This window comes from Poecile atricapillus, chromosome Z (assembly GCF_030490865.1).
Source record: "Poecile atricapillus isolate bPoeAtr1 chromosome Z, bPoeAtr1.hap1, whole genome shotgun sequence".
Lineage (NCBI taxonomy): Eukaryota > Metazoa > Chordata > Aves > Passeriformes > Paridae > Poecile > Poecile atricapillus.
The window spans coordinates 124,680,600-124,694,814 of NC_081289.1; the positions used below are offsets into that span (position 1 = coordinate 124,680,600).

Consider the following 14,215-nt stretch of genomic DNA (forward strand, 5'->3'; position numbering starts at 1 on the left):
TTGGCATTTTTTTCAGTTACTAGCTAAATAATGAAGGTTGAGATAAATAAATTAATTTAGTTGAGAAATTGATTTTTAGCTCAGTAAAAAGATGTAAGTTAAAGTTTCTGGTATGCTCAATTAAAATTCTACCACATTTCTCTCAAAACTGGAAGGAATCTGTGATCTGAGGAGTAGAATTGCTCTGAGATCATAAAAAGATTTATCTTTTGCTAGAGATAAATCCCTCTATTTTTTCTGTCACCATCTACAGAGAAATTATAATAAATGAAAACAATGTAACAATTCATTGTCTCTGACAGATGTTGTATCCGTCAGACAGATTTTACTCTTACCTCTTGCTTTGCCAACTCATGGCTTTGTCTGGGAGAGCACTGTGACTGGGTATAGGGAGGTTGGTGGGCAACTTTCAACATCAGATAATCAATTAATTGCTCTCTAGATGGATGTCTTGCAACTGTTGATTGAGGAGGGAGATGATGGACTTGGCTGTAGTTTGCTGGAAGTCTCTGAGGCTGGCACATTTGTCCATTTGTTAAAGGCATCTGAAAAAAAGATGCATACTCAGGGTCATACATTTTATAAGCAGCAATCCTCAATTCTTGCTTTATTAATTCAATACTTCTCATATGTGACTGTTCATAATTTTCAGCAACATTACTAAATTACTAATTACTACCCTTCTGGAACATGTACAATTATATCAATTTTGCTTATAGTTATCAGCTCTGATCTACTGAACACCGTGAAAAACAAACAAACCAACCTTAGAAACTGTGAAAAACTTAATTTGAGCGCTAATTTCTTAGCAAAATTATATAGCCTTTGCTTTTAGCACTTGTTTTTTCACTGAATTTTCCCAAACATTATTTTCTAGCAGTGCAACTGGTGGTATTGGCACTTGATTCATACCATTATAGTCTGTGCTTTTCTCTCAAAAAATTCTGAGATTTTGTAACAATTTCCAATAGATCATAAAACAAAACCCTCCTCCCCCCACCCCCAGATGGCAGACTACATGCTCCCCAAGCATCTTATGGTGACCACTTCACAAGAAAACTTCCTGAGCAAGTTCACATCCAAGCTCAAGATTTTAATATCAAACTTGTAGTATTTCCAACAAATGTTACTCTTTTGTTAATGCACATGTAATTGGTTGATAGATATAATGATGACAAGCGGCAGTGAGGTACACAACTGTCAAGACATACAGTGCATTCCAAGCATGTCACCAGGAATGATGCTGGCAACATGTCCTTAGTGAAGCTGTGTTGAGATGGGCAGCCTTTTTGCCCCCTTGCCAATACATCTCATGCTCTTATACACCCTAATTAGTCACTGATTAATCTGTATGATGATAGCAAAAATGCTATATGCTTGAGTTACAGATTGGCCTGCCATCATTATCACATTACTTATGGGATACAAGGACATTAAAATACTCTCTCAGTATTACAAGTAACTGAAGTGTGCAAATTTTAACCTGTAACCCTGCTGTGAGAACGGACACATAACAGAATCTGCTCTGTTATGTCAGACTGATTCAGAGAAATTATAATGTGTGTATATAATACATTTTCAGATTATGTCCAGATCATATGTATTTAATTTACACAATTTTCCATTGCTTTTTCTAAAAACTTGAAGTATGACAGGAAAATTTTTTTTTGCTGCCAGAGGTAGAGTTTACATAGGTAAAATGTATCCACAGCTATGCAAGCTCTGCAATACCCACTGTCTGTAGAAAAGCAACTGAAATTACTGAAGGTGTATGAATAAAATCAACTTCTTAGTCATAATAATTTACAAGAATCCATTTAGTTTCATGGCAGTAAGACCCGCCTTCAGAGATGGTGCTAAGAGATGAATACAGAATGTCTCCTACTATTTCTGGTTTATTATCACAATTTCATCACAACAGATTTCAAGTTTGTTCTTTAAAAGGTTTAATCAGCTTCATTTTACTTTTATGAAATCATCTACCATACTCCATTTTCACTTCCAAGTACATGTTCGGCTGCAAATTTCTTCTTTCAAAGCACCTACTGAATTAAAATAAGAACTATCTTTCTTCATATGGTCAACTGTTTTGTCTTCCAAAAAGAGGATGCTGTCTCATTTATGTCAGCTTTGAAGCCTGTGTATTACATTTTAAAGAAGCCTGATTTCTACCTGCTATCCCGACGTAAGTTTCTACTGCTAACAAAAAATACAGCCTTACAAATAATAGCAAATAATGCCCTAGACATGTTGTCATGCAAATAATTACCTGCACAGCTGTTTTTTTGATGCTGTCTGGAGGTACATCTTTGAGAGTAAGTGTGGCAGATGAGTAATTCTGCTGTCCCGAAATGAATACCTCATCCTGGCATTGGTCTCCCGGAGCAGAAGCCTGGGGATGCTTTAAACAGAATGAAGCAGTAAAGACAACTGTCTTCATATAGCTAAAACTAAAAAAGTCTCAAAAGAAGATCATGACAAACATTTTAAGGGTTTTATAATTTTTTTATCTTTTTTGATTAACTAGGACATTATTTATGCAGAAAATCTCACTAACCAGGACATCATACACCCATAAAATATTGATGGGCACTCATAAATCTCGCAACCGTAGAGATGTCTTTTATCAGCAGCAAATTAATCAACAAATCCCAGGGAGTAGCTATTCAAGGATTCAAGGAAGTCTTCTGCTGACTTTATCCTGCTCACTATCCTGCTACAACATCACTTAGGGTGCTCATTTAAAAACTCATTTCTTCATATTTTCTGACTATGAATTTTCTTGAATGCCTACAGTATCTTACAGAAAAGGTTATATCATCAGAATTTGTTTTGGGGAAGGAAGAAGATTCAAACCTTAGCAGCCTAGGTTAAATTCAGAACGGTAATATTTTGATCACAAAGGTACAATGAAACCAGACAGTTTTACGTATGTTCAACCATCTACAAAGCCAGTTAGAGAACTCAGCTTCGTGACATAAAACTGAAAGGCTCTGCAGTAAGTTTACAGCAAATGAAGTGAAGGCAAAATATTTAATGCCTAAAAAAAATTTCAGCATATGAATTATATTCTTTTTACTAAAACATTGTGCATATGTTAAATGATAACTCTATCAATTTAAGGACCCCCTTACAGTTTATTCTTTCCCCCTCTATATATTGCAATAGCTTCCTGTATGTACTCACTCGAACAATGTGCACACCAGAACCTCTTCCGTCTGCAACACTCAAGGCAACACTACCCTGGCTGCCATGCAGATCCCTAGAGCTGCCATAGTGAAAGCTGCTAACTGCAGCATAATTGGAATTAAAGGACCGAGACAGCATGCTCTGAATAAAGAGGGGACAGATTTAACACAGAGATTAGTGCAGCATGCATAAACCACAAGACATGTTATACATGTAATACAAACATATTCCATTGTCATGCAAGATAAAAACCATGCAAGAACAGTACCACTGTGATGTATAACCACAACTCTGTGATCCTATTTACCTTTATTTACTGTAAATCAGCATGCAATTGGAAATTCACATGCAGAATTACATGTAAATAAAGTAATTGAAATATTCGTGTGTCTGAAAAAACAACAAAGGTGCTTATCAAAATTTTCAGGTTTTCATTATATTTGCAACGTATCAAATATATTATACGAAGAGAACCTGGTAATCAAGTAATACACCCATGGAAATCTGTCTAATTACCCCTTACTATTTTGTATCAACCTCCCACCCCCACTACTAGTAAAGTACAAATAAAGATTTACACAGATTTGACTGAAAATTTGAATTTTCTTTCTATAACCACGCTGATAATACCCACAGTGCATTCCAGTAATACTTCAATCAAGAATGTGAACAGGCCTCATTTAAAGGAAGAGGCTTGAACGAAGTACAATGAGTACATGAGACTATCCCTGTGCTACTGTAGGCAATCAAACAGATAACATGACCTCAAGGACAGATATGACAGTGGTTTGGGTTTGAGCTTCATTGCAAACCTGACCCCTGCAATATTAGTAGGGATAAGAAAATGAAAGCAAGAGGCATTACCATCTTGCCACCATGGTCTTTTGTAGCTGTAAGAACAAAACAAAATAAAAAGACAGCACAAAGGAAGAAATAGAAAATCTTCCATGGGTCACCTGATAAATAAAACAAAGCTATCTTGAAAATGTGACAACCCCATGAAAAAATACTATTGTAGGAAAATGATATACCACAAAACATCAAAAGCCAGCAAATTCAGTTATTTTCTGTAAAGCCTTTAATTTTTCTGAGTTAAAGAAAGGAATGTTCAAAATAGATATAATTTGACTAGGATACTGTAACAATTCTTATACAAATAAATACATTTTGGTATTTGCCTATTGACTATGTATAACTAATCTGATTCTGAAAATAGTCACTAGTACTTAGGCAAACATCTGGTCTTTCATCCTAGCTTCATCTTGTGAAACTAAAACTAGTTTAATAATCAAAGCCATATGCCTCTGCATAATCTTATTCCCCAGATGCTCTGGTAGCACAGTCATTGGAAACTGCCTTACAATACTGGTTTTATCTTGGCCAAAATTCTTGGATAACCTCTGTCTCAATGACATGGTAAACATTCTTTGTGCTTCTCTTTTACAGCTTCCCTGTTCTCTAGCCAATGGATTTTTCAAGCTTCCAGACATATCTGCTGATGTTTTCCCTTTCTTGGGAGAGGAAAACTGTTCTTACCATTTAAATCTACATTCACTAGACATTCAATCTGAGCTTACTGCTCCTCTAAGTTTCAGGCCAAACACCCAGGCAAAAATGCCAAAGCCAATTTTCCTTAGCTTCTTAGTGCCTTAAACGATCTTATTACTACTCCTCTCGTAACAGTGTCTATAATTAACCAGATGGTTAATTATAAGACCAGGTGGTGGTCTTACCCTACCACTACAGGCAACTCCCTGAAGTCTCCTTACAGGAAGCTCTCAGAGGCTCCTATATCTCTCCATAAGTGGCAAAAAGACTGACAGAAATAGAAGGAATGCAGGGTGGGACTAAAAGGTTCTCTCTTCAGAGTGTCTCTAGCAGACCATCCTACTGTAAAGACCCTTAGATCCAATGGATTCATTCTCAGACAGAGCCAAACAGATGGTTGATAAATAGCAACAATGTGACAAAACAATGTGACAAAAGAGATACGTGTCAATGCAAATTTGGATTTAAAATCTAAGATCTGCAATAGAGATGTATGAACTTGTACATTAGGAACTGAGATGTCAGTTAAGTGAATATCAAAGTCACTAAATAATCTGAGTAGTATAAATTCTCAAGGGTTTATAAAATCATCTTTCTTGGAAGAGACTTTTTCTCAAAGTACAAGAAATGATTCTGCAGTTGATGTAGGAAAGAGTTGAGAACACTGCAAACACAATTACTCTCCTTTTCTACATGAGCAGTACCTATACAGCACCTCGAGACTAAATTAGAAGTAACCCAGAAGCTGTACAAACAGTACAAAATAAATATTCTTTAAAATTACATGGACTTGTGAGAAAGTTTTAGTGTAACACAAGAAGAGATTCCTAGGGACAAAACAAGAGTATTTGTCCTCAACCTATTTTTAGCTGGGGAGAAATGGAGTGTGAACAGAACATTGAGTTAATTTTGTCTCTCAATATGAGAATGATGAAGGTCATACATTTCCTAGAAAAATTCCTGAAGACTGCTGCACCAGAGAACACACTTTCTGAAATCTGAATAGGCAGATGCCATTAACCTCCCCCCGATTTTCAGTCCAAATTATTAAAAACTGAATATGGAATAAATACATGATCTAAATTTCACACTAAGTATGACTGTTAATTCTAAGTACCAACTCCATTAGTCAAAGGGTTTGTTACCACATCTTAAGGCATAATGGCCTGCAAAATAATAATTTAAATATTTGGGGCTTGAGAAGAATTATTTCAATTACTCTGAATTGATACACACTAAGAAATATATAGATGTCATGTTTGAGTATATTTTTACTATATATTTAATATTATATATATATAATATATATTTCATTTATATTTAATATATCTTTATTAGAAATCAGTTATTCATCCATCAACAGTCCATATGTTTTATCATAATCATTCCATTTTGTAGTCAAATCAGCCTCTAAGAGAATCAGCTAAGATGCAGGCAGCTAGTAGCATAATTCTAGGGTTTACTTATATGTTTTTTTTAATTATAAAAGCCAGAACGTATTCTCCCTTCTGCAGCTTACAAAAGAATAAACATTTCAGACCCTAAAAGGGTATGATTTGGAAATCGAAATGCCTTAATGCATTTACTTAGGTGCAAGAAAATAAGTAGTGGAATTTATTTAGGAGAATTTATATAGAATAATATTGTAATTTTAAGACTGGTTGGAGTCTGTTATGACAATCCATGAAATTAAGGCATAGAAGAGGAACTAATAATTTTGATATCTGCAGGGAACAAGACTCGACATTCTACTTATCTTGAAATAGCCTTAACTGGTAACTTAATTGATATGCCTAAGTATTAGTCTTTTTTACTTATTGATTTATTTAACATTACCTAGAATCAACTGCAGGGTCAAGGTGGACTTAAGTCATCCTTTGAGACAATATTAAGTGTCTAGAAATCCCTTAAGTTTTCATTCCCACTATCTACATAACGAACAACAGACTTCTTGCTATTGAAGAGTTACAAGTTACAAACTTCCTACTGAAGAATGAAAAATTACTCGATATTTAAATTCTACTGTCAGAAAATGTTTGCAGAGTAAGAACTTTTCCTGTTTACATGTTGTCTTTCAAGCAGGGCAGACACCCTGGTTCAAGGAACAGCACGGTGGCCTCCCCTGGCCACTTGGTCCTTTGCACACAGACACCAATGTGATGGATGGCAAAATGGCGTTTATTGCTGGAGAAATGGACATTTTATAGCCTAGGTTCACTGTGTTACTCCCATCTGCTTTCATCACAGCTAGGTGCTATTGGCTAATTGCAGGAGGCACTACCATACACTGTGGAGGAGGGGGGTGACTATCTTTCCGTTACATCCCGGTATCTTCTGAGCATCCGGCCATACTTCTACATTTACATACCCAATGCATAGGAATTTTATTTCTTTTAAAACACAGTGGTTTGACTTCTGAACTCCACAAAATATCATTATAATACATTGATGGTTCAGAAGTCCATTCAAAAAGGAAAACAAATAATAAATATAACTGAAATTAAAATGTACAACTAACAAGTACTAAACAGATAACACTCCTGTAGTTTATCAAGATATGTAACTATGTAAAAATATTCTTCAGGTTATGATCTTCTAAACACAAGTGTTTTATTTTATGTATGCAGAGACCCATTGACAGAAGTCACTGTCCTTGACACACTGAAGCAAGTTTAACTAGGGAGAAAATCTGAGGCTGTATCAATTAAAATGTTTTTGTGTATTAAGTATGTGCCAGAAAAAAAATGTGTTGAAGACAAAGTTTCTAACTTTCAAACTTTGATTAAACCTGCAATTCTATATTAGTACTGAAACAATTAGACATTTTTCTTTTAATAAGGCACTGTAGACTCACAACTCTAAGAAAAAGAAGTAGCAAGTAAACTATGATCCCTCCTCTGAAAGCTCTGCATTTTAGATAAATAGTACATAAAAAACAGAGGACTTAATATCAGATGAAATTAGAATTGAAAGCAAACACACATCTAATGAATCAATTCCTGAATAAAAGCCAACAGGAGTACTGTAAGAGTTTATTGTAACATAGTAGGTAGTAAAATGTGTTTGTTACACTCAAAAAGGAAAATATGCTGAAAAATATTACTGTTTTTAAAACTCACTGTGCACTAAGTTTATGAGGTTGGGGGTGGGGCCAAATTGACTGCCTGCTTTCCAACATCGTACGTATACAACCACTAGAGAGCAGTTTGACATTTAAATATGCTCTTGTATCCCCCAATAAAACATGCTTTTCATCAGGTAAGCAAATTGTTTCTTCTAATATATGCAGAATTTATATTTACAAATGGTCTCATTAACTATTTTCATCTTCACTTACCTAGATGGATAATTTTAGTTATTCTCTACATTTCACAGAAACACATAATATTCTGAGTTCAAAGGGAGCCACAAGGATCAAGTCTAACTCCTAAGTGAATGGTCCATACCAGGACCCTTACAGCTTATAAATACCTTATTAAAGGCATTACAAATGCTGACTATTTGGCTGGAACCCATTGTTAATAATTTTTGCTATACTTAAAACTAGTCTGTATCTTTGCTTATGCAAATTAAACTTCTAAAAGTTTTTTGCCACCTATATCAGGTAAAAAGGATTAATAAATAAGGAACTAGTTTCTCCAATTTGTCCAACAAACAGATAGTGTTGGACAAATTTAAGTAGGTTCACTCCTCCCTCTCTCCTCCATTACTAAATGTTATAAAAGCATAATCAACACGTCTTTCAGAAGCTTAGGAAAAGAAAAAAAAACAAACAAACGGCAAAACTTATCCCCAAAAGCCCACTACACCATTCTTCCCAATAAGCATTTATGTCTATGAGGATAGAAATTATAAACATGATTAAATTCAATAATAGTACAGTCACAGCAAAAGTGATACCATTAACCTATACTGGTCAAGAAAATAGTTATTAAATATTCATTACAATGCTTAATTTTGTATATGTGTATTTTTCAGTGTTGCATCTTATGTTTAGAAAAACCTAAGTGCCATTTTAAATCCATTAAAGCTTTGTCAAAGTAGTTTTCACTAATGTTCTTTAAACAAGCTCTGTAATTGAGGTTGTTCTTTAAATAAGTTCTGTTAATTATGGGAATTTTTTTTCAGATTTCAAAACATTTCAGAAATCTGCTTTACAGAAAAAGCACCCTCACCACTTGGCAAATCTTTAATTACAAACAAAAATACTGAAGCCTTTATGTAAAAAGAAATATTCAACTAATTCCCAGAATTTCCACATTATCATGTATGCCAGCTGCCATACAGGATTGTTTCCACATTTTTCACAATTCAGATTTTTCTTTTAAAGTTGGTTATATCCTATCTACATAAAGTAGACAATTCAATAGGCACATTCAGTTTTAAATGAATTAATAAGTCTCAGATTGTTAAGTAAAGGCTGCTTTAAAACACTTCAAGGCCAGAAAAAAAGAAAAAAGAAACAGATTTAAAAGATCTGTTAAATTAAATGCACAGCTAGAATCTCAATAGCAACTATTCCACATCAGTCTAGTAGGAAAAATTAAAGTTTACATATAAAGCATAATGAAATGTCAGATATAAAGGGAATCAAGTCAGGTTGTCAATGCCATTTAAGTAAAGGTGACTACACACTGCTGCAGACCCAAACAGTTATCACTGATGCATTAAACACTGTTTCTAACATGCCAATGAACAAGCTATAAACAAACTGTATTAGCAGCACACTGAAGTTCTGCTTCCCAATGTACTCAGGGATTGCTGGTATTTTTGCTTCTCTTGTCATTTTATGTATGATTTGATACATCCGTCCAGGAGAATGGAAAATGAGGGAATGCACATTTTATTAGAGTTGGAACATGGTGAGGTTAGTGACCCTCTTGTGGGACAAGTGGTCCCCACATGACAGCACATTATTACCCTAAGACATTTCCTGTTGCAGGTGACCACCTAGATCAGACGAATATGTACAGCTGTTAATGTAGGCCTCTATAAAAAATGAAAACTGTCCCCTTCTGTCACCAAAATTTATGCAACTTAAAACAAAAAATCCAACCAAAAAAACCCCCAAAAAACAAAAAGCAAACCCATCCCTCTAAATACTGCGATTTCAGAAGGATAATCATAGTTAAAAGTAATTTCTCTGACCTTGTCCAATTAATTTCCCTAGCCATCACAGATATTCAAGTATTTACCATAATAATTACAAAGGAAACTATGTTCTTAGAAAATAAACTAAAAACCAAAATCCATCTAGCTCGCATAATCAGAATGTCATCTGAATACTTTACTCAATTCACTTCCAAAGAAGCATGATCTGGCTAATGACATTCAAGCCATTTTTAGTGATGCTATTTTCAACTGGGTTAGCTGGACAGCACAGATTACACTCTTCCAGGCTCTACTCAAATTCTTTGAAGATACGTAATTGTTCAGCTCTGCATATCAGCTCAAATTCTTGATGGTATTTACAGTATATAAAGAATCCTGTTCATCATCTCTACTTATATCAAAAACTACTGTGATTTTTCTGAAATGAACAAGATTTTTAAGTGTTCTCATCTCACAGCAAGCAATAAATATTCATTCAACAATCTGTCAGATACCCAACTTCAAAAGATAATTGGCTTGGAGGCAAATACATAATAGCAACTAAAGCTGCAGACATATACTTGTAAATAGATTTTACTGATTTTCTTTTGCCCTATTTCTAAAGAAAAGAAAAAGGGTGAAAAAAGGCAGAACAGAAAGATCAAGATGTGCAAGGGAATATTTAGGTAAATTGTGAATATGAAGCTACAATAAAAATTACCTAACTTAAAAGGACTGGCTTTGCAGTCCAACAGTAATGTGGTTAAGCTGGCAAGTATAATGTAAAAACAACAGTGCCTTTTTTTTTTTAATTTGAGGGAAAAGTTCATTTAGAGTCTACCATGAGTGTTTTTTAGATATTCATCACAAAGACATTTATCCTTTTTAAAGCAGGATCAAAATTCAATTTTCATAAGTTATTAAAACCTGTTCAAAACAGAGTGTTTATCTTATTCCATATCTAGGTAGACAGAAAAGTAGAAAAAAAAATATAATTATTGTTTTTACCTTTTCTAGCTTTTTAGCCTCAATGTGTCGCAGCACCTGCTCCCTCCAGTCATGAGGGACTTTAGTTTTTCCTGCAGGGTCTAATAACGAGTGCTCGGAGTTAACCCTTGGGTTTGATCTCTTGGAAGGGCTAGTCCGCGAGTAATTGAAGTCGCTGACTGACATAGTTCTTTCTGGTATTTCGCTCACCGATGGCCGCGCGCTCTGCGGCCGGGTCACGTTGGGACCATCAATGCTGTATGTCCGGGCAGAGAGAGGCCTCTGCTGTCCCGACATTACCGCTGCAGCTCTTCCCATTGAATGCAAATCTCTGTATGTTAAGTAGTCCCCTTCAGGAACCTGGGCTCGTCTTGAAGGTCCACTATCCCCAATATTTATGGAAGCTGTAGAAGATACACTGCTCTGCCTTTGAAGTGTGTGCCTGGTTGCTCCTGGGAGCAGTCTGTCACCTGGTGGAACAGCCCACAGATCTGCGTGTCTCCCAGCCATCCGCTGGTGAGCGTTGTACACAGTGCTGGTCCGGACATTGTTATGATTGGAGAAATTCATGTTGCCAGAATGCTTTACATAACTGGGAGTTTCTGTACTGTCAGACCTAAGCAGACGTGAAGAAGGTAAAGTGCCTTGTTCTACTTGGGTGTTTTGTTTCTGGGGCCACAAGGCATCTTTTGCTGCTGCACTGCTGCTGTACTGAATATTATATTGGGGAGCACAGAGCATCTGTGCACCGCCTGTCACTGATCCCCTCACTACATTAGCACCTTCAGGATTGTGATTTGAGTCAAACTTGAACACCGTTTTTGTAGAAGATACTAAATCAGATGATGATGATGACCCAGGAAAAACCTGTAAAGGCTGATCATAGAGAAGAGTAGCAGATTTACTTCGGACTATGTTTTTTCCATCTGCAGTATCAGATCCTGATTTTACCACTGAGTTTGGCTGTTGAGATCCATTCTCATTTACAGTATCATAGATTTTCAGCCCACCACTGTCCATACTTGTGATGCTGTGAGATTTCATCACAGGACCGCTTCTCTGTGGGGACAAATCTTCAGTGCTTCTAGAAACAGACAGCTCAGCAGGATCCCCATCAACTGTAGTGCTTTTTGCTAGTTTATCTTTACTGGGAGACTGTACTGTTTCCTCAGCATGTCCATTTACTTTATTTATACGATACTTATTTCCGTTTTCCAAGTGCTCACTTTCTTCTTTTGAATTGTCATTCAAAAAGCCCATTACTGAAACCATTTTCTGTGTTTCTAACTTTTCTACAGGAACTGGCACTGCCTCTTCACTAACCAGTTTATTGATATTCATGTTTATTTGGTCTAATTTGTGAGACTCCTCTGTAGGAGTGCTTAGATCAATACCTTTTCCTATCAGGCCTAATCTTTCTTCAATGCTCAATTCATATTCAGACAAATTTGTAACCTTCTCTTGCACATTTAGTTTTTCTTCCACTGTAATACTCAATTCTCCTCCATTTTGCAAAAGATTATTCAAATTTTCATCTTCTTGCCTGGAAGAAAAGAAGATGGCTCTTAAAGAAATTCTCCTAAGAATGCATGTATTTCTCTAAGAATCACTTCAGAAAAAAATTACCATTAATATACAACCATGCTATGCATATGAAACAGGACAAAGAAACAGATTTATGATTTGCTATCTTATATTGAAGAAATACGTTATATAGAGAGTTCATTTGGGCAATGTTTTTATGTTGCGTGGTTTCAGAAGTTCGTTTAAACTCAACAAGAATAATTAAAAACAGTTCAAAAGTGCCAAGAAGTACAAAGTGACAATAATTTAATTTTTTTTTATTAATTTCTTTGATTTCCATTTTGGACAATTTTCTTGTTTGTATTAGCAGTTTTCATGAAAATTGCACTGTTTAACTAAAACTCCTAGAAGAGTAACAACCAGTAATTCCATTCTTTTTAAGTTTTCAAGAATCTTTAATAGTCATGTTAGCAACCAAATTGATTTTCAAAATTAAACAAATAAAACACAGAGCTTTTAAAATGGTACACTGATGTATTTTGAGGGGATAAAAACTTACAAATATAAAACAATTATACCCTATTATTAAGAGAAATGAGAATCATGTATTATATACTAAAGCTAGTCTCTGAAAGTTTTTTCCAAGAACATGATTAACTTTAAGAGAACATTATTAACTTTACTATAAAACATTGAAATTTTAAATATTTAATGAATTATAAATTAATTAATTAAAGGAAGGAACACCATATAAAATATTAAGTAACATTTTTCTAATGTATTTCTTAATGGTCCACAGTATCATACAAACCTGATTTTGGATAAAACAGCAGCATGTGTTTCTTTGTCAGGAGAACAGAGAGAAATATCTTGGCTACTGTCAGTGTTTAAAGAAACAGAATCTGACATTCGAGAAGGAGAGGAACAGTTGCTGTTATTTTGATTACTATTGTGGGTAGCTTCATCTGATAAGGAATCAGTATCTTTTGAATCATCTGAAATAAAAATTTGCCAATTTAGTTAGACATACAGATCTTAATAATAGCCATTTCATATGTGTATAGTACATATAGTACATACAGTTCATATGTATAGTATTTAGAAAGTGTCTCTTATTCTTCAGTAATTCTTACTACCAGAATTAGAATATAATCTAACATCTTTGCAAAGTTCATTTAAATTTACAAAATACTGTTGAAAATACTTCCTATTTTTTTTTAATATTTGGCCTGATATAAACAGCCCTTATCTCTTAATTAAATCTAAATTCTTCCTTTATTTCCATTTTCCTTGTCACACACAAGTGCTGTATTACTGAATACTTCCTTAAAATATCTATCAACTCATATTTCTGTTAGTTTAAGGATTTCAAATTTGTCAATTACATGAGTCTATTGGCCTGTAAGAAAATGAGCCACACTGCTTCACATGCAGTATTTTGAAAGGGAACACTGTTCATTATTAAAGCTATTTACTAGACCAAGTACTCTGGAACCTTCTAGTTTACTGGATAAGCTCTGTATAGCTTTTTAGTAAAGTAAAAAAATCAGCAAAATGAAAAATGTTCTTCTGCAGATTTTGAATTCAATGCATTCCCATGCTTTGCAGATCCCTTAGGACAACATTTTCAGAGTAATTTACCCCTGTGAACACTGATTCTTGCATAATGTATGCATACTTACATACTACATCCGTATAAAATTAATTTCTCTGGGGGAATTCAAGCCAGCCATGATTGTGACATGAGTGTAGAAACAAATAGATTTAAATTTTTGTTTCAAGCCAGTTACAGGTGCCAAATGCATACATTTTGTGGAACTAATGTCTGTCTTCAGAGACAAGAAAGAAGTTTTGATCTGGTACTTTAGTCAGACAT

The 14,215-nt window shown here is 34.8% G+C and overlaps 1 protein-coding gene across 7 annotated transcripts in view; it reads right to left on the reverse strand.

The window, feature by feature from the left end:
• ERBIN (erbb2 interacting protein) overlaps positions 1 to 14,215 on the reverse strand; it is a 116,314-nt gene that overhangs the window by 6,711 nt on the left and 95,388 nt on the right. For 5 of the 7 annotated variants that reach the window (XM_058864922.1, XM_058864925.1, XM_058864920.1 and 2 more), the window contains 5 exons: positions 13,151 to 13,334; positions 10,837 to 12,358; positions 3,187 to 3,330; positions 2,270 to 2,401; positions 336 to 545 (listed from right to left, as the gene is read on the reverse strand). In XM_058864922.1, the coding sequence (XP_058720905.1) occupies positions 336 to 545; positions 2,270 to 2,401; positions 3,187 to 3,330; positions 10,837 to 12,358; positions 13,151 to 13,334 (2,192 nt within the window). The remainder of the gene's footprint in view (positions 1 to 335; positions 546 to 2,269; positions 2,402 to 3,186; positions 3,331 to 10,836; positions 12,359 to 13,150; positions 13,335 to 14,215) is intronic. The other 2 variants (XM_058864923.1, XM_058864924.1) reach the window with 1 other exon arrangement.